This window comes from Neomonachus schauinslandi, chromosome 16, assembly GCF_002201575.2.
Source record: "Neomonachus schauinslandi chromosome 16, ASM220157v2, whole genome shotgun sequence".
Taxonomy (NCBI): Eukaryota; Metazoa; Chordata; class Mammalia; order Carnivora; family Phocidae; genus Neomonachus; species Neomonachus schauinslandi.
In genome coordinates, this window is record NC_058418.1 from 47,203,548 (window position 1) to 47,228,886 (window position 25,339).

A 25,339-nucleotide genomic window follows, 5' to 3' on the forward strand; every position below is an offset into this window, starting at 1 on the left:
CCCTGCTTGTGTTCCTGCTCTCGCTCTCGCTCTCTGTGTCAAATAAATAAATAAAATCTTAAGAAAAAAAAGATTAATATTCACAAATGCTTACTATGTACCCAGCTTGTCATCATCCTAGCAACTGTATGAACAACTGTATGACCTCTTCATTTTCCAGTGTTTAAAAAATCATACTTTCCACGTGTCCCACTGCCCCCATTGGTTATTTATAATTTCCTGTCCCTTGCTGTTTTTTGTATGTTTGGGTGATTACCTTGTTTGTCCAATGGTGTTATAGATTCCAATAGGGCAGGATACGTTTCCTCTTTCTTAGCGTGCCTAGGATGGGCTCCTGAAAATCCTAAATACTCTACTCATTCTTTCTTTCTTTCTTTTTTTTTTTAAAGATTTTATTTATTTATTTGAGAGAGAGAGAGTGCAAGCATGAATTGGGGGAGGGGCAGAGGCAGAGGGAGAAGCAGACTCCCCGCAGAGCAGGGAGCCTGATGTGGGGCCCGATGCTGGGCTCAATCCCAGGACCCTGGGATCACGACCTGAGCCGAAGGCAGACGCTTAACCGACTGAGCCACCCAGGTGCCCCACTACTCATTATTTCTTGAGTGGGCCATGTGTCAATGTCCTTTGCCAAATGGCCAGGGTTCCCTGAGGCTTCTGCAGGACGGTGGGCTTGGCTGCTGAACATAAAACCCTGGGGTTCTGCAGGGCTCCTGCTTCCTGGAAATGGAAAACAAATCTGCTTCTAGGAGAGAGGTGGCCCAGGACACTGAACACACCATCTTAAAATGCCACTTTGGATACGACAGTGCCCAGGTACCAGGGTCAAAGTTGCCATAATCTGGGCCATATATCCTTGGTGTCCTTTGGCCAAGTACAATGGGATAAGCAGAACTAAAATTGGCTCAGACTGATACAGGAGTGCTGGCCTTTTATTTTACCAAATAAACATATTTTTAAAAATTATCATCAGCAGCATTTCATAAATGAAAGGAAATTTCCAGACCAAATAGGTAGGAAACGCATACTTCCAAAATAAAAGGCAGTTCTTCCTAAGGAAGGACATTTGGCAACTTTACACTGACATTTTTTTTTTTAAAAAGGGTCCAATTTGTAAACATTTTTTAATGCAGAAAAATTACAACCTAAAATTTTGTTTTTAATTATTTTCTTGGTTCAAAGTAGCCGGTGTGGGTCTCTATAGACTACGAGGAACAGGAAGTACAGCAAATGTTCACTTGTTCCAGTTCTAAGGTTTTCTTTCTTTCTTTATCTTAGATTTATTTATTTATTTGGGAGAAAGAGAGTGGGGGGGAGGGGCAGATGGAGAGAATCTCCAAGCAGACTCCACGCTGAGTGTGGAGCCCCATGCGGGGCTCGATCCCACGACCCCGAGATCACCGCCTGGGCTGAAACCAAGACTGGGACGCTCAACCCACTGAGCCGCCCAGGCGCCCCGCCCCTAAGGTTTTCTTAAAAATTGCTAAAAGCCCAGGTTCACAGACAGGTGTTGGCTTCCAGTGGAAACAATGGAACTCTGGAACAGTTCTTTTCGCTCATCTGGAAATATTCCAGGTGAAAGGAGAGAAGTGGGAAAGAGCCACGTCCACATGGCAGGGCTCACGGGGCTTGCATTCCCAGCCCCGAGCAGCTGGACATTCCCTCAGGACGGGACCCTTGAACCTTGGGTCAGACCCGCGCGAACGAAGGCTGGCACGGGGGTGCACTGCCCGTGCTCGCGGAGGGGGAGGAAAAGAGGGGGGCGGGGAAGGGAGCAGGCTCCACTTCCTCCTGTCCTTCTCTTCCCTCCTTCTGCCACCCCAGCTTAATCTCAACCTGAGAGCGAGGGAGCCACCAGGTAGCAATGTCGTGGGTGATACGCTCTTGGCAAATACATCCCAGACTGACCTTATATATAAGCAAGGTGCTCTCCGGGTGGCCTCATCGGGACCACACCCCTCCCTGGCAGAAGCCCAGGTTATTAATCACAAGGCTGTCCACACCTCTGGTCTGGGAGGAGACTTCAAGGAGAGTGAGGGCGAGCAGCACGTTGGTATGGCCAGGGGCAGACACACTCAGGCACCAGTATGTGTCCTCTAGCGGGTCTTTCATGAACCCTTCTTCTCAAGTCTCCTGTGGGATTTCAAAAGCTCTAAAAGGCTTCTCCACACACAAACAGGACGAAGCCCCTCCCGAAGATAGGCTCCCCTTCCCACTCTGGAGGCTGCTCCCATGTGACCCGGGGCACGGGGGATCCAGGAATGAGTCCTCCTGGGAGTCACTGCACCGCGCACACCGATCTGGGCCACATTTTCCAGCCTTCCATGCCCCAGTGTTTATTTTATAGTTGAGCCAGGCTCACCCTTGAATTCCACAGGCAAACACCATCCATGAATCAGAAGTGTGTAAAGGTCACTCCTGGGAACTAGGCTATAACGCAGGCTTTAAAAGATTTTTTTTTTTTTAAAGTTTCTTGGAAACTTCCACGATGCATTATTTAAAAGACTCTCCTGATCCTGGAAGCAAGCCCAAGAGATCTTTAAAAACCAAGAAAGTGCCAGAAAGCGAAGAACGCGTGCGTTCTTTTCCAGTGTCTGGAAATGGTTCTGCCTTTCGGTCGAATGCGTTTTCAGTATTCTGGTAAGCAAAGTTTGGTAAGCACTTTTGTGATAAGGCCCAAGGCTGTTGGGGAGAAGCCTGATGAGTGGAGCAGGGTGGCGCTGGGGCTGAAAGCATCTTGCTCTCCTCATACATTTCCCCGTGACTGTCTCCCAAGCCGGAACATGGGGTAGCTCCATGTGGGTAGAGATCCCTCTGTCTTGCTCACCCCTAGGTCTCTAGTAACTGGCATGGGATCAGCATTCAAGGCTTACTGAATGATACGATAATGAGTCGATGGTGGCCTGTTGAGGCTCTAGGGGCCCAGGCCTGGAGAGGCCACAGAAGTGTGGGCAGGGCAGGGAGACAGAGAGCTGCCCAAAGCCTTCCAAGGCCTGTGTGTACTTGGAGAGAGAAGGTCAACGTGTTCAAGAATGGCCAGTGTGCTCAACCAAGGAGACTGGGTGGGCAGGCACTGCCCATTCTGAGGTGAGAGCCACCGAACGTGCTGGGCAACATGGTGGGGGCAGCAAGGAGGGCATTCTCTTCTCCTTGGGGCCTCCAGCCCCAGTGCAAAGCTGCAGGGAAAGAAGCCAGTGGGACAGCAGGGCAATGCCAGTTCCTCGCCGGTGGTGAGGCATTATCTCCTCTCGGGTCGGCCCAAGCCACAGATCTCCTCTCGTGGACACCACTGCCCCTTCCCCTGGGCTCCAGCCTCTGCCCTCTCTCACCCTGAGTTTAGCACCCTCAGCTCCAAACTCACAGAGGACCCAGGAGTTATTCCTGCCAGCTCCCTAAGGTTCCGCCGGTGCCCTCAACACACCTGCCCCTCAAGGAGGCAGCCCTCAGGGGCAGCCTGGGGCGGGGGGGAAGAATCTGGGGCCAGCCTCTAGTTCCAGATGCTGCAGGTTCACCTCTATACTGAGGGACCTGGTTCTAGACCAGGCTCCATTATCAACTTGCTATGTGACCCTCGGAACAAGAAATTGCTTATCCCTGACAGGGCGCCCCGAGTTCCTGCTCTGTCCCCAGAGGTTGGGCAGGTGACACCAATGAGTGAAGCAGGCAGGATGTGGTTCATAATGCAGACTCATTTTGTTTGCATAATAAACATGGAGGATATCCTTCACCTCCACAAGGAAAGATGCTCACTCTCATTTTGGAAACATGAGGTACCACGAAACAAAATAAACAAAACCATGAGGCATCCTTTTGCTAGAGATGAAAGAAAGAAAGGAAATGCACTGAGAACAGTATTCAAAGGTCACTGTCCCTTGATCTTGAATGGAGTGGACTGCAGTGAACCAGAGGGGTCGTGCCCCATTAAAGGGGGTAGCCCTGACTTAGGTCCAGGTCAGGTAAGGTAGGAACTCAGGGTTGTAGACCTTCCAATTTCTTTTTTTTTTTTTAAAGATTTTATTTATTTATTTGACAGAGAGAGACACAGCGAGAGAGGGAACACAAGCAGGGGGAGTGGGAGAGGGAAAAGCAGGCTCCCCGCAGAGCAGGGAGCCCGATGCAGGGCTCGATCCCAGGACCCTGGAATCATGACCTGAGCTGAAGGCAGATGCTTAACGACTGAGCCACCCAGGTGCCCTGACCTTCCAATTTCTAAGAAAAGCTGGGAAAGCAGATTTTTATGGGAAATCTCCAGATTTTAAAATTTGCTTTGCATTTAAAACAAGCAAACAAACAAAAGATGTGGGCCAAACCAACCTGTCTGAATACAAACGTGGCCCTTGGTCTGCACGTTTGAAATGTCTCGGGGGGCCGCAGCCCTCCTGCCTCATGGTACAGCCACAGAGAAGGACGCGCCCCAGCAGGCAGGAGCCAGGGTTTTGTCCTCTCGTGCACTGCCCAGAACAGGGAGTCTAGGTGGGAGCCTGGGCTGCCCCCACATGGGGCAGGCCTACAGGGTCAGCCCGTAACGAGGCCCTGGGTGGGTTGGGTGCCAGAGCCCCAGCAAGGTTCAATGAGGGGTGACCCTCAGCCTCCTCCTCCCTCCAGCCTAGCAGAGAGGATTGGCTTCAAGAGGAAGCAGAAGTGGGTGGTAGATGCTGATTTCTTCTGGTTCTCTTTCCCCTTGTGTGACTGAAAAGGAGACAAAATCTGTGATGGGGAAGGAATCTCGGTGGAGACACAGGCCACGCGCCAAGGATGTTACCTCCAGGGCCTCGCTTTCCGGTACAGAGGCCTGTTCTGGGTTGAACTTTGCCCCTCCCCACCCCACCAAAATTCATATGTTGAAATGCTGGCCCTCCAGTGTCTCAAAATGTGACCTTATTTTGAGGTAGGGCATTGTAGATGGGATTAGTTAAAATGAGGTCCTTAGGGGGGGGCCTTAATCCTATATGATTTGTGACCCTAGAAAAGGGTGAAATTTGGGGACAGACACCTTCTCAGGGAGAACACCGAGTGAAGATGAAGGCAGAGATAGAGATGAGGCATCTACAAGCCAAGAAACACCAGAGATTGCCCGCAAACCCCCCAGAAGCTAGGGAGAGGCCTGGAACCCACTCTCCCTCTCAGCCCTAGAAGGAACTAACCAACACCATGATCTAGGACTTCTAGCCTCTGGAACCCTGCGAACGTCGATCACTGTTGCCTAAGCCACCCAGTCTGTGGGACTCTGCAAGCCTAACAAGCTAACACCAGGCCTGAGCCAGTTTCCTCCGGGATCAAGACCGGCTGCAGAAGGAGAAGGAGTTCAACCAGGAGAGAAAACAACTGGGAGAGGCATCCGGGCCCTGTGGAGAAAGAGTCGGACTCTCATCCTCTGCTGAGGGGTCTCCTCATCCTCCCAGCCTTCCTACCAGATCTGCCGGGGCAGCCCACACAGAGAGCCCTCGGTGGGGGAGACACGAGTCGAGGCACCGCCCCCTTCCTAGCCCTCTGTTTGCTGTCGCCGCCCCCTTCCTCGCCTTCCCCAGGGCCTGGAAAGTCACTCCTCGGTTTTCCCTATTCCGTTTTCAGAGGCAGGCTGAACTGGGAGCGGGGCCGGGAGGCAGGGGGTCAGGCAACCCGCCGCCCTCTTATTGGAAACCTTGGCCTTCTTTGCCCTTCCCCCCTCCACTGGGGCATGCGGCCCCTGGGACAGCCATGCCACGCCCATGGTGGCACCAACAGCAGCCCACACGTGTGGCTGGTATCTCACTGGCATCCACGCGACTCTCCCTGAGAGGCAGGCAGGAGGTATCCACAGATGGGGGAAGTGGGGGGACACCGAGGGCTCAAATCACTGCTTCAAGAAGTCTCACGTGATGGCTGGGACAGCTAGACAGGAAACCACTTCTAGGGCTGTCCCGCCAAGGTTCTTCATGCCCCTCCTCTGCCTCCCCTGGGAGGGCTCCCGGGGTGGGGGTGGGGGGCCCAAGCCCCTGGCCCGGACTCTGCCTTAGCCCCCAGCCCTCCTCCAGGGCCCCAGACCCTGGGTGCCCAGGGAGGGTTTGCGTGCAGAGTGCCTGAGGGGGAGAGAAAAGAGAAGAACAACAGAAAGCCTGCACTCTGCATGACAAACAAACAAGCCGGCCCAGAGGCGGTGAAAGGCCGCAGTGTGCGGAGGGCGGGGGCGCAGGAGGCGGGGCGGGGGGGGGGCGGCTGCTGGCATAAAGGAATGTTGTTCGGGAAAGCCGGGGCTGGGCACCCAGGGATGGACAGATGGCCTTTTATCCCGCAGCCTGGGTTTGGCCTGAAAACCCTTTCTCTGAAATGAGACGGTGCCCAGGCCTTGTGTCCAGCTGCCCCCAGCGTCTAGAGGCCCAAAGGCGGGCAGGGGCTCCGGGCGCCCCACGTGCCTGGGCAGCACACGGTCCTGGGCAGGTAGGAAGGTGCAGGCCTGGCCGAGGAGGACGGGGCCAGAGCCTCAGCAGCGTCGAGAGTCCTCCTTCTGTGCTAGCTAACAAGCCCACCCCCGAGGCCTCTGGGGACCACTGGCTGCTTTCAGTAGCTAGAGCTTTGGGACTAAAAATGAAGGCAGCAGGATCTACTCGCTTTCATTTCTAATAAGCTGCCCTCTGCCAAACTAGGTCCAAATCAGAAGCCAGGCCTGTCCTTACAACGTTTCAAACGCAGCCTTTCTGTACAAGACAAACAAACAAACAAAAACAAGAATAATACGTGGCAAGTGACAAGGCCTTCCAGAAGCACCCCCCTTCTTGCCCACCCAGGATGCCTGCAAGGAGAATAGCTGTGCCGGCAGCTACCTTGTGTTCATGATAGGAATACGGGAGGAGGAGAGAAAGCGAGCAGGAAGTGTGTGCCTGACATGGGGCCAACTTCTCCTGCTCAGGAGATGTGCGGGGTACGGACAGGACAGTCCCAGCCTCCTGGGTCCTTACCATCAGTTCTCCTGGTGTCGCTTCTCCTCATGGCCTGATCCCCCCTTGGAGGACGTCACCAGCGACCTCGTCACGGGAAGCAGAAGCCAGTCTAGGTGGGCAATCCAGGACATCAGGAAAGGGGGCCAGTGGATTAAAAATACTAAATCACTCCTCAAACCCCTCCAGAGTACACACACACACAAGTTTTCAGGCTGTTAAGTTGATTCTCTACTAGCCCCTGCCGTGGACCATCTGCATCCACAGGGCGCCTTTCCTCTCTAGCCTCTGACCTCGGATTATGGCACCATTTCTAGGAAGGCACCAAGAGTCAAGTGGACACGCGGTTTTTTTTTTTTTTTTTTCAATGAAAGCCTGACTCTGGGATTTGGAGCAGCTGGGAGCCCGGGGTTGGGTGGGGGTGACGTGGGCTTGGCCAGGGTGGACAAGAGGAGCTCTCTGAGGCTCCCCTCCTCAGTCCTGCCTTACAAAATCCTGCCCGGTGCCGTAGCGCCTGGGTTTTGACTCTGATGAGCAGCATCAGCAGCCTACAGGAAATGAGTTCCTCAGAATCCCTTTTGTGGTTTGATAGGACGTTTCTAGACTGTTGTCTCTCAAAACTTAGACCTCAAGGCACCTCAGGGCAGGCTTATAGAATGTGCTATGCACAAGGGAAATACATTTAAAATGTATTATCCCCACGGGGCGCCCGGGTGGCTCAGTCGTTAAGCGTCTGCCTTCGGCTCAGGTCATGGTCCCAGGGTTCTGGGGTCGAGCCCCACATCGGGCTCCCTGCTCGGCGGGAAGCCTGCTTCTCCCTCTCCCGCCCCCCCCTGCTTGTGTTCCCTCTCTCGCTCCCCCTGCTTGTGTTCCCTCTCTCGCTGTGTCTCTCTCTGTCAAATAAATAAATAAAATCTTTAAAAAAAAAAATAAATAAAAAATAAAAAATAAAATGTATTATCCCCTCACTGGCCCAACTTCTATGTTAAAATACATTTTGGTTTATCATGTAACACTCCAATCCGTAAGGATTATCCTCAAAATACTATATTTTGCTGTTTTTATTTTATTTTTTTAAAAGATTTTATTTATTTATTTGAAAGAGACAGAAACAGAGAGTGAGCAGGAGCAGGTGGGAGGAGCAGAGAGGGAAGGAGAGGGAGAAGCAGACTCCCCGCTGAGCAGGGAGCCCAACACGGAGCTCAATCCCAGGACCTTGAGGTCACGACCTAAGCCGAAGGCAGATGCTTAACCGACTGAGTCACCTAGTTGCCCCTATTTTGCTGTTTTTAAAAGGAGAAACAAAACCACTGTTTACAAATGACTCCATATATCACTATCCCAGAAACAATATTCCTAAATTTTCCTTTTATAATCTATTAGTTTAAGAGAGATAACTCACTTGTTCTCATCATTGGTTACAAAATGGCAGATGATTATATTGCCAAAAACATGAGAAGGCACTGAACTGTTTTGTAAGCAAAACAGAATAACCACCCCAAAAATTGACCTGCCTCACACCTGCTACTTTTTACGGATTCCAACCTACTGATTCAAACAATTCCCTCTCCCCGCGCCTGGACCTGGAATTTTCTTGAGGATGCTTATGTTCAGAGAGGTTGACTGTCTTGTCTCCAGTGGGAGGGTTAATTCTAGAACACAAGACTGTTGGACTCTGAGCCTGTGTCTTCTTTTCCACTCTCATTTAACCTAATTCCAAACCCACTGCACATCTCTTAAACTAGCAGAATCGCCAGTTAACAGCCCTAGAACAGGTGTCTCCTGGTGATCGATGGCCTATACTCCCTATTTTATGCTCATTAAACACTATGTTTATACTTGTCACTATAAGGTGCTTTAGCCCAGGGGATGATGTCCTTGAACAACCCCAGGGCAAGTTGTCCTTCTGGGTGGTCAGTGCCTCTCTGATATAGCTACCACTCAGGGACATCACTTAAATACACAATCTGGTGTGGTCAAGGGCAAGAAGGAGCTATTTGTGAAAAACACAGGGATACCAGCTTCCTGGACCAGAGTTACCAGATTAGGACGTCATTATCCTAGAGAGAAATACCTTTCAACTCCAGGTCACAGCTCTAGACCAATGCTGCCCCATAGAATTTTCTGCACATGATGGAAATGTTCTAGATCTGTGCTGTCCAATACAGGAGCCACTAGGCCCATATGTCTATGGAGCACTTGAAATGTGGCTCATGTAACTGAAGTACTGAATTTTAATTTTATTTAATTTCAATTAATTTTAAATTAAATAGCCACATGTGGTAAGCAGCTGCCATATTGGAGAGCATAGCTCTGGACTCATATATTCAACTACTATTTGAAATCTCAACCTGGGTATTTCCTTGGCATTGCAAACCTAATGTGGCCCCAGTGGACTCTGATTACCTCATCCCAAACCTGGGTCTCCACCCCAGTAATCATCATTTCCATATATTGAGCCACCCAGTTGCTCAAGTCACCTTGGCATCATCCTCAATTCTTTCCCTTACTCCCAGCATTTAATTCATCAGCAACTTATAATGGTTCCACCTCCAAGACATTTCCAATGCCTATCCACTTCCTTTTGTCTCAATGGCGGCTCTGTCAACAGTAGCAATGTTAGCTCTCTTCCTGCTTCCACTCTTGACCCCCTTCAACCTACCCTCCACATGGCAGCCAGAACAACCTAGTAAAATACAGACCAACTTTGTCAGTCTCCCACTTAAAATCTTCCAGCCCATTGTTCTCAGGACAAAATCTAAACCCCCTAACGATGTCCATGATTTCTGCAGAGACAAGCCTCCTGCTCCACCGCCCCTTCACCCACACCACATTCCCCCTCACCTGCAATGCTCTAGCAGCGTAAGAGCCTCCTTTTGGGGGGGCACCCAGGTGGCTCAGTCGGTTAAGCATCCAACTCTTGATTTCGGCTCAGGTCACGATCTCAGGGTCGTGAGATGGAGCCCCATGTCAGGGTCCATGCTCAGCAGGGAGTCTGCTTGAGATTCTCTCTCTCTCCTTCTAAAATAAATAAATAAATTTTTCTTTTTTTTTTTTTTAAAGAGCCTTCTTTTGGATTCTTAATGTCACTAAGTCCTGTCATACTCCAGGACCTTTGCACTTGCTATTCCCTCTGCTTAAAATTTTTTTTTTTTTTTTTTTTGCCCAGTTCTCCTTTCTGATGACTCCTTGTCACCCACAGATATCAGCTCTTCAGAGGAGACACCCTAGACTGCTCCCATCAGGAGCTGCAACCGTCACTGGGTCACAGCACCCATTCTAAAATATATTATCTATTCGGTTGTATAATACATACACATGTATAAAAACATATATATATATAAAATATTCTGTTGTAGCTCTTATCAATCACCTATAATTGTCCTATTTGTCTCCCTCTCTCCACTGGCAGGTACACCCCATGAGGGCAGTTACAAGTTGTCTTTTTATCCTGAGCGCCGAGCTCAGTCTGAGCGTGAGGAGACATCTGCTACCGTTTGCGCTTGAATAGAGGAAGAAGATGTGAGGGGAAGACAGTGGCCCTGCACACACCCCTGGGACCACTTGGGGCTTTGCCAGCCTCATCTTTGGAGACTGCCCATCCCTGACGGGGGCGAGTGCCCCAGTCCAGCCCTGCCCTTGTCCAGGTGAAGATGGAATGAGGGCAGCAGGTTGGAACAGACCCCCAAGCCCTAGCTGGGGGAAGGGACAACAGCGAGAGACTGGAATGTCACCACTCTCCAACTCCTGTGGGGGTGGGTGGCTTTGCCCAAGAGGGTCTGAGCACATAGCATCTCAGGCTCTGAAAACATCCATCTCTCACCACTCAACAGGAATCTACCTTTTCCTAGCAGAAGCTGGGGCTGAGGGGGCTTATAATCATCCTGATTCTGTTTAAGCTACATGTTCTATCTTATGGATCTCACGTGATCTCACTGTAGCCACACAAATCCTGTAGGGGTGCAGGGAATAAAGGAACCAAGGCTGGGAGAGTTTAAACGACTCACACAGTGTCACACAGCCAATGGGACACACAGCTGGACCAGGACACAGATCTTGGGCTGCAGACCCCAGGACCCTGCTCTTTCTGGATGGGTGGGTGAGAGGGTGGCCCGTCTGCACAGCTGCTCTGTGCCAAGCCCCACAGTCGGAGCTTGGGGATGCCGATTCTTTAGTAATCCCGAGAGATCTGTCCACTGAGCAACTTTCATGCCTCCAGTTTTCCATCCCATTTCCCCTCTGCCCTTACCCTTCTAGGACAGTGGGCTGCAAACTTGACAATGCTTCTGAGCCACACAGAGTGCTCGTTCAAAATATAGATTTCCGGGGTCGTGCCTCTGGAGAGTCCTTTTTTTTTTTTTTTTAAGATTTATTTATTTGGGTGGGAGGGGCAGAGAGGGAGAGAGAAAATCTCAAGCAGACTCCCTGCTGAGCACAGAGCCCGACGCGGGGCTCGATCCCACCACCCTGAGATCATGACCTGAGCCAAAATCAAGTTGGACACTTAACCAACTGAGCCACCCAGGCGCCCCACCTCCAGAGATACTAATTATGGATTAATTATGGATACTAATTATGGATTTGGGGCATGCCCCCGGAGGAAAAAATACATATAATATATACATACTCACATAAATATATATAGTATATTATGTTAATTAATTCTTTGATTTAGTTTACAGGTATGTTTTTTCACTCAAATGAAACATCAAACTTTTCACACAAGTCTTCACTATTCGAATCTCTGTTGCCAATGGAGTCATCTTCCTGAAATCTAACACAGTTCTTGGTGCGCATCCTCTTCACTTCCATCTAGGTTGTCTGAGTGGCAGAGTCGTTTAATGATATCTGTCCTGGGTGGAATGGTGTCTCTCCCAACCACCAGCCAGACCAAATTCATGTTCACCCAGAACCTGTGAATGCGACTTTATTTGGAAATAGGGTATTTGCACATGTAATCCACTTAATTTAAGGTCATACTGGATTAAGGTGGGCTGTAAATCCAATACGACTGGTGTCCTTAAAGGAAGAGGGGAAATTTGGACATGCAAATGAAGAGGTACAGGAAAAAATTCATTTGTGAGGATGGAGGCAGAGATTGAAATGATGTGCCTATAAGCTAAGAAACAGGAAAGAGGCAAACAGATTTTCCTTCAGAACCTCCAGAAGGAACCAACTCCGCCCATACCTTGATTTCAGACTGCCGGTCTCTAGAACTGAGATGATAAATTCCCCTCATTTTAAGCCACCTGGTTTGTGGTACTTTGTTACAGCTCCTCTAGGAAAGTAGTACAATATTACTAGAAATGTGATGCTTTGTTGCACTTAACCGTTCAAGTGCTGTTGCTTTATTTTTCCACTTATCGTTTAAGAACATATATCTCTCTGTGATGTCTATAATGTGACTACTTAGTTTTTTTCCAATGTTTTGTTACTGAAGAATTTTAAACTGCAGTCAATCTGAAAGAAACTCACCGTGAACACATGTATCCCCACTACCTAAGTCCTACCATTTATTTACATTCTACGGGTTCTTTTTAAAAGCACTCTTTAAAGGTTTGTATATGTCAACATCTAACTCTTGTAATCATGAGGTCATATCCAAAGGCATGATTACTGAATAAGTGTTAAATTCATTTGCCTCCCTTTAAAAAAATTTGGTCTAATTTTCATACAGTAAAAGATGACCAATTTTTTTTAAAGATTTTATTTATTTGAGAGAGAGAGCGAACGAGAGCACGAGCTGGGGGGTAGGGGCAGAGGGAGAGGAACAAGCAGACTCCTCACTGAGCAGGGAGCCCGACATGGGGCATGATCCCAGGGCCCGGGATCATGACCTGAGCTAAAGGCAGACGCTTAACCGACTGAGCCACCCAGGCGCCCCAAAGATTGCCAATCTTAAGTGTATAGTTTGATAAGTTTTGACAATTATATGCCTCCTTGTAGCCAATGTCTAAATCAAGATGTAGAACATTTCCATCATCCCAGGAAGACCCACGAATCTATTTTTAAGAAGCTCCTCGTTTGATTTTGATGAAGGAAGGTGGGGGGATAAGTATGCAGTTCCCTTGGCCAGAGGGACAAGAAGTGTGAGATTTACAGCACTTTGCGAGAAGGACACTAGGTTCCCTGTGAGCAAACACGGCTGCTTCACTATTCTTCTAGCTTCTAACTACAGGCTGTGGACACAATGCAGGGAAGGCACACAGAACCACCCGTGTCCAGACTTCTAGCTGCAAGGCAGCTACCAGGCACTCTCTCCACACCCCTCCCCACCCCTGCATTCCCCGCTGAAATCATTACCATTCCATGACCGCTTGGACACCCACTTTGAACGCCCCCCCTCCCTTCCAGTCTTGGTGACTGGGGCATGTCACCTTGTGTGGGCTTCCTTAAGCTGCTTCCTCCCTGCTCTGGCCACATGACCTCAGGGTCCAGGGCATGCTAAACAGCCCCAGCTCCTGAAAGTCAGACTGTTTCCTCAAGGCCAGCAACATGGCCCATAAATGATGCTCAGCCCCTGTCCTGCCCTTTGCTTTCTCTAGTGGAGTAGGTGGGGGCAGAATCATGGCTGGAATGGAACAGAAGGAAGAAGAAGAAGAAAAAAAAGGAGAAGGAGAAGAAGAAGAAAAAGAAGAAAAACAAACAAAACAAACAAAAAACAACTAACTAAAGGCTGAAACCTAACAAAAAATGAGTGATTTCGTTGGTACAGAATACAGCCCCAAAATGGACCAAAATATATCTCTGAATGGTTGATGTGTGATAAAGGTGTTTTTTAAACCAGTGGGAACAGTGATTATTCCATAAATCTACTGGGATAACCAATTGGTCATTCGGAAAAATGTAAACCTGAAATAATCTCTATTTTGTTCCTTATACTAAAAAAAATTCAGGTAGATAATAAATTTAAGAAAAAAAAACAATAATAAAAACATTAAGCATAACATTATTAGCAAGATACTAAAATATTTTTTAAGATTTTATTTATTTTAGAGAGAGAGAAAACACATGTGCAAACACCTGTGAGCAGGGGGAGGAGGAGAGGAGGAGGGAGAGAATCTCAAGCAGATTCCCTGCTGAGCGTAGAGCCCTACACGAGGCTCAATCCTATGACCCTGAGACCATGACCTGAGTCGGACACTAAACCTACTGAGCCACCCAGGCACCCTGATACTAAAATATATTTTTTAAAGATTTTATTTATGTATTTGACAGAGAGAGCACAAGCAGAGGGGAGCGGCAGGCGGAGGGAGAGGAAGAAGCAGGCTTCCCACTGAGCAGAGAGCACCCTGGGATCGAGTCCCGCATCGGGCTCCCTGCTCCTTGGGAGCCTGCTTCTCCCTCTGCCTCTCTCTCTCTCTCTCTGTCTCTCATGAATGAATAAATAAAATCTTTAAAAAAAAATATGTTTTACAACATGGAAATTTTAAAGGTTTAAATGGAGAAAAAAATTAAACAAGTCAAAAGACAAATGAAAACTGAAGGACAAATAGTAAAATGTATGATAGAAAATGGGCTAATATCCTTTATATATAAGGAGTGATTATAAATCAATAAGAAAAAGATCCCCCTTGGTTTAAGCACATGCTTAAGATTTGCCCCATGTGTGTGCAGTGGAAATACTGGGCACCTGGAGACCCACCACATTCCAGGATCTCTTAGAACTACACGTTTCTCATCCATGAAATGGGAGAATTGGCACCTGCCCCACTTACATCAAGGGTTCAAATAGAAATCTATGAGAAATACCTAGAAAAATGTAAATCGCCATACAAACTATTAGTTCTAGAGGGATCATTATTATCCAAGTATTCTTTTTTTTTTTCTTAAAGATTTTATTTATCTGACAGAGACACAGCGAGAGAGGGAACGCAAGCAGGGGGAGTGGGAGAGGGAGAAGCAGACCTCCCACCAAGCAGGGAGCCTGACACGGGGCTCAATCCCAGGACCCTGGGACCATGACCTGAGCCAAAGGCAGACGCTTAACAACTGAGCCACCCATGCGCCCCTATCCAAATATTCTTTATCTGAGTCCCTGAAGATTCAAGTTGCAAAGAACAGCAAAAATCACCTTAACATGCCACTATTCACAAGCCAACTGACCATTTACGAGTTTCGTTCCTGCTTAAACACTGACCCCTGGCTCCCCCAAGTCCCCGCGGTCTACCTGGGCAAAGTGATGGTTGGGGTTGCTGTCATCTGACAACATACAATGTAACAAAATGCAAACCCACAACAAAGTGAAATTGAATATTAATGTCAAAATACAAAAAATTTCATGAAGTCAATGAAACTGATAGAAAACCGTTTACTCACAATTCCATTGCAAAATAAGGATCTGGCAAAGTTGGGCTGTTTAACACTGAAATACAGGCGACCAGCAAAGGATGAGGCTCTTCAAGAGAATGAATGACCTGTTTATGAAAGGATCAAGAGAGATCCCTAGCTCTTAAATACTCTTGCAAAAAGATTCTTTATGATCATGCTGTGAAAAGCCAATGTGAAGTTTGGAATGCCACATTGTGCTTTCATACAGTTTTGCCAGAAAAACCACCCATGTGCACAAAACCCACACAACTTGATTTGTTATTTGCTTAATTTAAGAACCTGCACACAATTGCAATCTTAATTTGGTTGTCAGGTTAAAATAAACTAAAAAAATGTTTGGTTTCATTTTTGTTTTAATTTCCTTTTTTTTTTAAGTAATCTCTGTGCCCAACATGGGGCTCAAAGTCATGACCCTGAGATCAAGTCTCACACTCTACCGACTGAGACAGCCAGGCGCCCCTTCATTTTCATTTTTAAAGATAATCAGTTCCCGTCTCCCAGCCCCTATCCCATTTTCTATGAAATTTAGTCTTCATTTAAAGTAGATTCCCTTCAAGTGACTTTTTTCCTAAGAGTCAAGGACCTTCCTACTTAGGTCCAAGGAACAACTGAATTTTTTTTTTCAAAGATTTTATTTATTTATTCATGAGAGACAGAGAGAGAGAGAGGCAGAGGCAGAAGGAGAAGCAGGGTCCCCACGGAGCAGGGAGCCCGATGCGGGACTCGACCCCAAGACCCTGGGATCGAGCCGCATGTTGGGTGCTCTGCCTGCTTGTGCACACGGGCTCTCTATCAAATAAATAAATTTTTGTTTTTTTTTAAAGACTAGAGCTAGCAACTAAGTGGTTTATCATGGACCATCAACATTTGGAACTTATAAAACTAAAACTGTTACTGGAGATCCACTTTCCACTGGGAAATCTGAGCTTAAGCACTGTTGGGAAGGTTCTATGGGGCACAGAAGAAAGTAAAGAACTAGAACTCTACTTTTAAATTCTATTCCCTTTAAAGGAGAAATTAAGACTACTTCACGTAGGTAATTATCAACCAAGTTCGTTGTAGATCGCATGGTTTATCTGTGTAGTCACTTGTTCTTGTATCAATAGAATTTCTGGCTATTAGTTTTCCTATGACAGGACTTTACATATTTATATGCATCACAGGTCCCCAAATTTACTTATCTGGTCCCGCTATTTAAATACCTTGCAATATACTATCAAAGCAGGAAAAGAAAATATTTGGAGAATTATGCTTCACAACAAAAAATCTTAAGTATGAAGTTTATATATCATATCGTCCTAGATGAGCAGTGATTAGAGAAGACTGAGAACTGCAGTTCTGAGTCCATATGCTTTAGAGAAATGTGCATGAAAAGACACAGGAAAGAGTAAACAGAACTGGAAATCCAGGCATCATGCGTCTTGCCTGGATTTCTGGTACTTACAGCCACATGGGGCTGGTCACAGCCTGGAGAGCAATGAGGGCTCTCAACTGGCATTTTCCATGGTTAACTTCATGCCTACCTCCGTAGGGGACTCATGGGCATGCGTGAACGGGAGTAGCCTGGTATGGAAGACACTGGCCAACTCTCTGGCTGAGAATAACTGGGGACAAAGGCAGAAACGAGTGACTCACTGGATAGCCCTCCATCCTTTCCGTCAAACTCCCAGCTCTTTTAGCCAACAAAGAGGAACTGGAACAAGATTTTTTTTTAACTTTGTAATTCTTGAAGTATCTTGTGTGTGCTAAGATTACCACTTTCCTTTTCAATTATGTTCAGGTCTCGGTTTTTCAAGCAGCTCATTTATTCATTGATTCAAACATTGATTAGTTCCTGTTGGCATACACCAGTGTGCTAGTGTGTCCTAGAGGAATCTAGATGAATCAGACGATTCCAGTCTTCAGAGAGTTTATAGTTTAGTTGAGAAGATAAGACACAGTGAAAACAGTGTAAATAAGGAAGAACATTATGAACTCTGTAACGCAGGTGCTGGGAAGGGGTGGGAAGGTCTATGAAAGAAGTAGGTAGGGGAGGCCCTAACGGCTTAGGAATACTGCTGTGATATAACAAAATTCTCTTTAGAAAAGGTCTCAGGCACTTGGGTGCGGGAAGTATGGGCAGGGAGAGATCTGCCCGGGAGACTGCTGCAAGAATGAGCTTAGCGGGGTGCTGGCCAAAGTAGGGCTGTAGTGGGGAGATATCCTGGAAGGAAGACTAAGGACGCTCATGAGAATTAGCACGTGGTCTGTGCAAGCCATCCACTCTGTCTTCCAGTTAGTCTCCATTTTTTCCTTTCTAGAGTCTGTGGCTTCTCTAGGACAGAGCAGACAGGGGAGACAGTTGCTATCAAGAGTAAGGAAGGGGAGGCCTGGGTGGCTCAGTCAGTTGGATGCCTGCCTTCGGCTTGGGTCATGATCCCAGGGTTCTGGGATCGGGTTCTGCATCAGGCTCCTTGTTCAGTGGGGGGCCTGCTTCTCCCTCTGCCTGACGCTCCCCCTGCTTGTGCTCTCCCTCCTTCTCTTTCTCTGACAAATAAATAAAATATTAAAAAAAAAAAAAAGAGTAAGGAAGGGGCGCCTCGGTGGCTCAGCCAGTTAGGCGTCTGCCTTTGACTCAGGTCATGATCTTGGGGTCCTGGGATCCAGCCCCGCGTTGGGCTCCCTGCTCAGTGGGAAGTCTACTTCTTGCCCCTCCCCCTCCTGCTCTCTCTCTCAAATAAATAAATAAATAAATAAATAAAGTCTTTATTAAAAAAAAAAAGAGTAAGGAAAACACAGATAATCTCCTAGACATAGTATTGAATAGAAGAAGCCATCTAGCACAGTACATGTTGTACGGTTCCATTTAAACTTTGCAAACTTCTCTGTGAAATGAGGAGCAAGAGAAACTTGCAAAAAAGAGACTGAGAACTAATCACCCGGGCTACAGGTGGTAAGGTAGGTGGAGTAATGCACCCACCTGCCCCCCCAGTCTATGTCCCCATACCTGGAACCCGTGAATATGTTACCTTGCATGGCAAAAGGGACTTTGCAGATGTAATTAAGTTTAGGACCTTGAAATGGGGAAATGATCCTGAATGATCCCGGTGGGCTTAGTGTAATCACAAGGGACCTCAGAAGTGAACTATGAAGGGGCGCCTGGGGGCTCAGTCATTAAGCATCTGCCTTCGGCTCAGGTCATAATTCCAGCGTCCTGGGATCGAGCCTCGCATCGGGCTCCCGGCTCTGTGGGAAGCCTGCTTCTCCATCTCCCACTCCCCCTGCTTGTATTCCCTCTCTCGCTGTGTCTCTGTCAAATAAATAAATAAAATCTTAAAAAAAAAAAAAAAAGAAGTGAACTATGAAGGTAGGAGGGTCACAGAAGAAGAGACGTGAGAGCAAAAGTTGGAGAGATGCAACTGCTGACTGGGGGAGCCAAATATACCAGCAGCTTCTAAAAGCTGGAAAAGGGGGTGCCTGGGTGGTTCGGTCAGTTAGGCATCCGACTCTTGATCCCAGTGTTGTGAGTTCAAGTGCCTCATTGGGCTCTATGCTGGGTGTGGCGTCTACTTAAGAAAGAAAGAAATAAAAACCATCGTTTTCAATAAACAAACAAATAAAAGCTGGAAAAGGCAAGAAAATGGATTCTTCCCTAGAACCTTCAGAAGAAAGGCTGCCCCGCTAACTCATTTCTGACTTCTGAACTCCAGAACTAGAACAGAATACATTTGCGTCAAGTCTGAGTTTACGGTGATCTCTTACAGCAGCCATAGAAAACTCCTGCAGGTGGAAAACTAAAGGATTCAGGCTCCGGAAGCCAAGTGAAGAAAGTGTATCAAGGAAGAGGAGTGGTGACTGCGTCGAGTTGCTGCCAGACCAGGTGAGGTAAGGTGTGAACTGGTGGCCGGGTTTAGTGAGGCAAAGGTCCTGATGACCCTGGCAAGGGTAGTTTCAGGGGTGGGGTGGGCACTCTGAGTCTTCCTGCACTTAGATGTCCTGCCCCATTGAATTACTCAAGCCCTGAGGCTCTGTGTGGCCAGACCCCCAGAGGCTGGCAGAAACACACGTGGCAGAAGCCACAGACTTCTCAGCCACTCAGAGAGGGATGCACCCTGTGGGATTAGGACCCAGCACCCAGAGTCATTTGGACATCAGAGTTATGCCAACAGCAGTGGCTGGGGAGTTGAGGTTTGCCTTCCTCTGGGGTCTTCTCAGAGGGCTTCTAGCCAGAGCACGGTTGGATGTTTGCCCACAGGAAGACCTCCCGAGGTCCGTGGGGGGGGGGGAGAGTACAAGCCACCCTGTCACAGTTATTAGCCTCTTGGTTTGGAGTGAGGGGAGGATTCTGGTTGGACTATGATAATAGCAGTTGCTCTCTCACTAGAAAAATGCACACATTTCATCTCATTCACCAATCCCAGAAAATGATCCATAGAACACCAGGTTTAAGAAGCTCTGCTTTGTATGTTTTCCAAAGTGTGATATTTACTCCACCAATGGTACCCAAGATGATTTTAGGAGATACAGGGGATGAGCATTTCTTATCTGAATAGCTCTCTATCTACTTTCAAGTGCATGTAAAACTTATGATGTCACTGGTATTATTCCCTAGGGTGAGTAAGTGGGAAAATAGAAAGTGAATCTACTTAAAAATAAATATTAAGTATAATAGTTCAAGTGGTATACCAATTCAGAAAAAAAAAAACACAAACCTGACAATGATTCATGGATGACCCGAGTCTGGGAAACACAGTATCTATGACCTTGGGAGGAGATTTGAACCCAAAGTTCTTTCCTTTCCTACTTATTCCTTTTAAATGCAGTTTGCAGCTCAGGGGCGCCTGGGTGGCTCAGCTGGCTACGCGTCCACTTCTTGGTTTCAGCTCGGGTCGTGATCTTGGGGTTGTGAGACAGCGCCCCACATCGGGCTCTGTGCTCAGTGGGGAGTCCGCTTGGGATTCTCTCCCTCTGCCTCTCCCCCTGCTAATATGCTCTCTTTCTTTCTCTGTCTCTAAAACAGATAAATAAATAAAATCTTAAAATAAATTAATAAATGCTGGTTGCAGCTCAATAAATGGACCTCATGCCCCCACTAATGACTTGAGCTACATACGGTTGGAAGAACACTGCTCTTACCTGAACTTGGAGTGAGGAGCTTGACTCCCCCTCCCCCAACCAAGGGTCAGGATGAGAAGAAGGCTTGACTTCTCTGCTCAGCCATAGCCCTCTCACTCGCTCTAGGTGGGCAGCTCGGCTTCCTCAAGTGCAAGACCACGGCCAGAGCAGACCTTGTTTCATCCCGACAGTATGTTGGTTCAAACAAGTTTGACTTGTTGTGTGTGAGTGTGTGAGTGTGTGTGTGTGTGTGCCTTTGTGTGAGTGTGAATGTGTGTAAGAGTACCTAGGGGTGTGTGAAGGGGTGTGGCAAATTGGAGAACAGGGGAAACCAAAGGGACCATGCCTTCTCCCTGGAAATTTCATAGCTGAGCTCCAGGATGCTCCCCTCCAAGGACTACACTGGGGAAGAAGGACCCCCCTAGGAGGAGTACCATTCAGAAATGAACTTTAGGGGCACCTGGTGGCTCCATCAGTTAAGCGTCTGCCTTCTGCTCAGGTCATGATCCCAGGGTCCTGGGATCAAGCCCTGCTTTGGGCTCCCTGCTCAGCAGGGAGCCTGCTTCTCCCTCTTCCCCTCCCTGCCCTGCTCATGCTCTGTCTCCTGCTAGTGCTCTGTCTCTCTCTCTCTCAAATAAATAATTAAATCTTAAAAAAATGAAAAAGAAATGAACTCCAAACAAACGGAGCTGGTTCATGACATTCCCCTTTCCCATCACCCCTCCTGGTCCTCACATTCCAGGAGCTGGGCTCTAAGCTCTGCATATGTCAGCATCTCTGGTCTAGCAGGAGGAGAGAAGGGACGTAAAGAAAGTAATATGAAGGCTGCTTGAAGGGCTTAGCCAGAAAGGACAGAAATGTCTCCATTCAGGCTGTAAGAAGAGGGCTTCTCTCTGTACAGGATACCCCATTCCAGATTTCCCCTCCAACTACCTTTCTCCCTCAATTTAAAGACAACACTATACTAGTTTCCAGAAGAGAAATCTGTAGACAGAAGCTGACAGGCAACTGGAGTATTGGGTAAGTGTGGCTACTGGTCAGGTTTGAGCCATGGGTTTGTAAGTATGTTGTTAGTTTTTAGTTTTTTTTCCCCCATATCCTCAGACTGGGGCCCAGATATAAGGATGCCTGCAACATGGCTACATTGGGACTCTTGGGGTAACAGGTGAGTGCAGGGGTAGGAAGCAAATTTGGTCTCCCTATTCTCTGAGTCCTCCCTGAGGGTCAAGTAAGGCAAAGCAAAGCGAAGCAAAGCACAAGCAACCCATAGTGTTGGGTGGTTAGCAGAGTTGGGGGGGCGGAACCAACTAGGGCAACTGGCCTGGGGTGATCCTTGCTATCTGGGAAGAGAAGCCAGACCCTAAGGCTCCTGTTTATAGGACACAGTTACATTGTAGGATGGCTTCCATTAGCCATCACAAGCCTGGAAATCTCTAGTGTTCTGGTCCCAACCTCTCGTTTCCTGCACTCACCCTGAGCTATATCTACAGCTAAACCTCTCTGCCCCTTCAGCATGACCTGACACCAAACACCAACTTCCAGGAGTCAGCTGGGCTGCCACAGCAGAATGCTGAGCCCTGGCATTTTACCTATGCAATCTCCCAAATTCAACCCCCTTCTCCCCTTGGTCACCGCCACCATCGTGCAACCCACCTTCACCTCTTGCCCAGGCTCTGCGGTAGACTCCTGCCTGGTCTCCTCAAACCCACTTGGGCTCCCTCTATTCTTTCTTGGCACCGCAGCCAGGGTGTTCTTCCAAAGATGCAAATCTGACCACACCACACCCCTGCTTGATTGAATCCCTTCCCTGGTTTCCTGTTGTTCTTAGAATCAAGTCCCAAATCCTGCCCACAGCCTAGGAGGCCCTGCATGATGTAGCTGATCTCTGGCCTCCTCCCTCCTCTCTCTTTGCCCACCAGCCTCTGGCCACATTGGTTTTATTTGTCCCTTGACTGTGCCGAGTCCTTACCCTTCCGAGCCTTCTTCACACACGCTGTTCCCTCTGTCTGCAACGTTTGTCTCACCACACTTCACCACACTAACACCCTATCCATCAGTTAGCTCTCAGTACAAATGTCACTTTCTCAAGAAAGCTCTCCTTGAACTCCTCACCTCCAAATCCACATTCTGATGGTACCAGATAACGAAATAATTATTGTGCCATTAGTATGTTCCCTCATTAGCCTGTTAGCTCCATGAAGACTATATTGGTTCTGTCCATTGGCACCTCCCCCGTGCCTATCTCAGTGCTAACAATCATTAAAGGACCAAGTGAGTGAGTGAAGAAATGACTGACCTATTAGACTAGACGGCCCCGTGCGGAGCCACCAGGAGCAGTGAGAGGCAAGTCCTTTTATCCAAAGATCTAAAAGCACTTCCTGGAGCCACCCTGAGAACAAGAGGTAGAAGCAAGAAAGAACTGTTGGCTTAATACCCAAGCATGATGGTCCCACTGTCACCAGTCTGACAGCCGAACCCCGGGAAGCCCAAGGAGTCAGTTTGCCTCTGGCTCAGTCTACCTGGAGCCCTGTGGATTGGGGCAATCCCCCATATCCCAAGATCCTTGGGATGGAGATAGCATCGATTTTGGAGTCAGATATATTTGGCTTTTCCACTAACTAGCTCTTTAACCTTGGACAAATTACAGAGCCTCCCTGAGCCTCAGTTTCCACATCCTAAAATGGGGATAACAAAACCTACACCAGGATCAGTTGGAGGCTTCAATAGCAACACGAGGTTGTCCTGCACAGCATGCGGTTCACAGTGCTAATCCCCGCCCCTGCCCCCCCCCCCCCAACAGTGGCTTACCCTGTCATTTCGCTCTTTTGGACACCCATGCCAGCATGCAAGACAAGAAATAAAGGGAGGTATGAGGGATGGGAGGACACAGTCCACCCAAGATACTGCCCCAACCTCTCCACCTACCCAGGGAAGCCCTAGTGCAGACTTGGGCAGTATCAGGAAATCCAAACTGGCTGAGAACGGTAACTGATCTGCGACTTTCGGAAGCAGCAGTAGGGTGAGATGGGGAGGGGAGGACAGCTGAGGTTGGAAGCTATTATTCAACAGAAATGAAGAACAGATGCAAAGAGGGAGGGGCTGATAAGGGAACAGGAAGGAAAGATTGGGAGTGTGAGGGACTGGTAAAAGGGGATCCAAATTGTCAGATGGCCGAGGCTGCAGAAGGAACAAGTAGGAAGGAGGGAGTAACTTGGGAGGTGGTGGTAGAAGTAGCAGGTAGAAGAGGCTCAGGTCAGGAGCAGTGCTGGAGAGGAAGGACCAGTCCTGGTGAGGGGGGCGGGTAGTGACCTGTTACCTGGAGAGAAGGGGGAAGCGAAGGTGAGGGCGGAGGCTGTCACCTTGGGACCTCCTAGAGGGCAGGTGGACTGGGCTTGCCGGTGCGTGGAGAGTGGGGGAGGGAAGAAAGGGAGTCAGGGGGCGTGTGACCGCGGGGCCGGGATGTACCTGAGGGCCTCCTTGCAGCTCGCCCACGTAGTACTGCTCCAGCCAGCGGCGCGCGTTGGCCGAGTGCCGGTGCGGTGGCCCGTCCAGGTCGGCGCTCACATCTTCGCCAGCCCGCGCCCGCAGCAGCTGCTCGCCCCCCGGGTGGTGCCGCACGAAGCCAGTGAGGTCGTAGAGGCGGGCCCCGCAGCGGACCCAGCAGGCGCCGGCCGCCAGGCGCCGCTGGACCTCGGCGGGCGAGAAGGAGACGGCGGGGGGCGGAGCGGGGACCATGGCGGGAGACCGGAGCTCGCAGCTGGAAGCCGGGACTTCTGCTCGGCGGCAGCCCAGCTCTCCTTTAACATCCCCGGAGCCCCGGCCGCCTTGACGGGCCGTCCGCCACCGCACCTGCTCATTTGCATGCCGCGCTCCCATTGGCCGCTCGGCCGGACGCTGCCCGAGCCCGGAGGCTCCCTCTTCCTCATTGGCCGAGGGGAAGCCCGGGCGACCCGAGCTGGGCGGGCCACCCGCAGCCGGCCGCCAGCCAGGTGGCCCCAGGCAGGTAGAGGGCGCGCCCGCCAGGTGTGTCCCGTCGCAACAGGAGAGCGAAGGGGACGCGCAGATGCAGGCGGAGCAGTGCGCAACTCTCCTGTCGCGGGTGGCTGCATGGACGGACATCCTCGGTGGCCTGATCGCTATTGGAATAACTCTTGCAGCTGCCTGTTGGGAGAAACTTGCACTTTTCGATTCTCAGGCTCCAGGAGGGGGCGAGGAGTGGGGGAGGCACGGCGAGGACTAGAGTAAGACGAGTGAGGCTCTGGGCTCGGGCGCCCCCAAACTCCATAATAACAATACATAATATTTTTTTTTAAGATTATTTATTTATTTATTTATTTGAGAGAGAGAGAATGAGAGAGAGCACATGAGAGGGGGGAGGGTCAGCGGGAGAAGCAGACTCCTGCCGAGCAGGGAGCCCGATGCGGGACTCGATCCTGGGACTCCAGGATCATGACCTGAGCCGAAGGCAGTCGCCCAACCAACTGAGCCACCCAGGCGCCCCACAATACATAATATTTTAATGTAATATTTTAAAATCCTATCGTTACACAACAATCGTGAATGTACCTAAGGCCACCGTACACTTAAAAATGGTTAAAATGGCAAATTTTACATTATGTATATTTTATCACAATAACAATAGTTATCACAATATTTAATAAAGTTTTTGTTTGTTTTGAGAGAGAGAGAGAGCAGGGGAGGGGCAAAGGGAGAAGGAGAGAGAGAAAATCCTAAGCAGACTCCATGCCCAGCACGGGCCTGACTGGGGGCTCAATTCCAGGACCCTGAGATCATGACCTGAGCCCATCCAAGGCTCAACCAACTAAGCCACCCAGGTGCCCCTATAAAAAAGAATTTTTTAAAATCATGTTTTTGTAAATAAAGGTTATTGGAACCAGGGCTAGTGAGGCAGGAGAAGCAAGGTGGTAAAGTGCAAGTTTGGATCTTGTCCTTAATATTTAAAATTTTGGTATTGTGTTCATCATGGATTATTTTTTGCATTA

The 25,339-nt window shown here is 48.8% G+C and overlaps 1 protein-coding gene across 1 annotated transcript in view; it reads right to left on the reverse strand.

Annotated features, from left to right (window-relative positions):
- Positions 1-24,169, reverse strand: part of FA2H (fatty acid 2-hydroxylase) — a 48,916-nt gene extending 24,747 nt beyond the window's left edge. The window contains exon 1 of the mRNA XM_021702984.2: positions 23,802-24,169. Within this exon, the coding sequence (XP_021558659.1) occupies positions 23,802-24,071 (270 nt within the window). The 5' untranslated portion in view covers positions 24,072-24,169. The remainder of the gene's footprint in view (positions 1-23,801) is intronic.
- Positions 24,170-25,339: the final 1,170 nt, after the last annotated feature.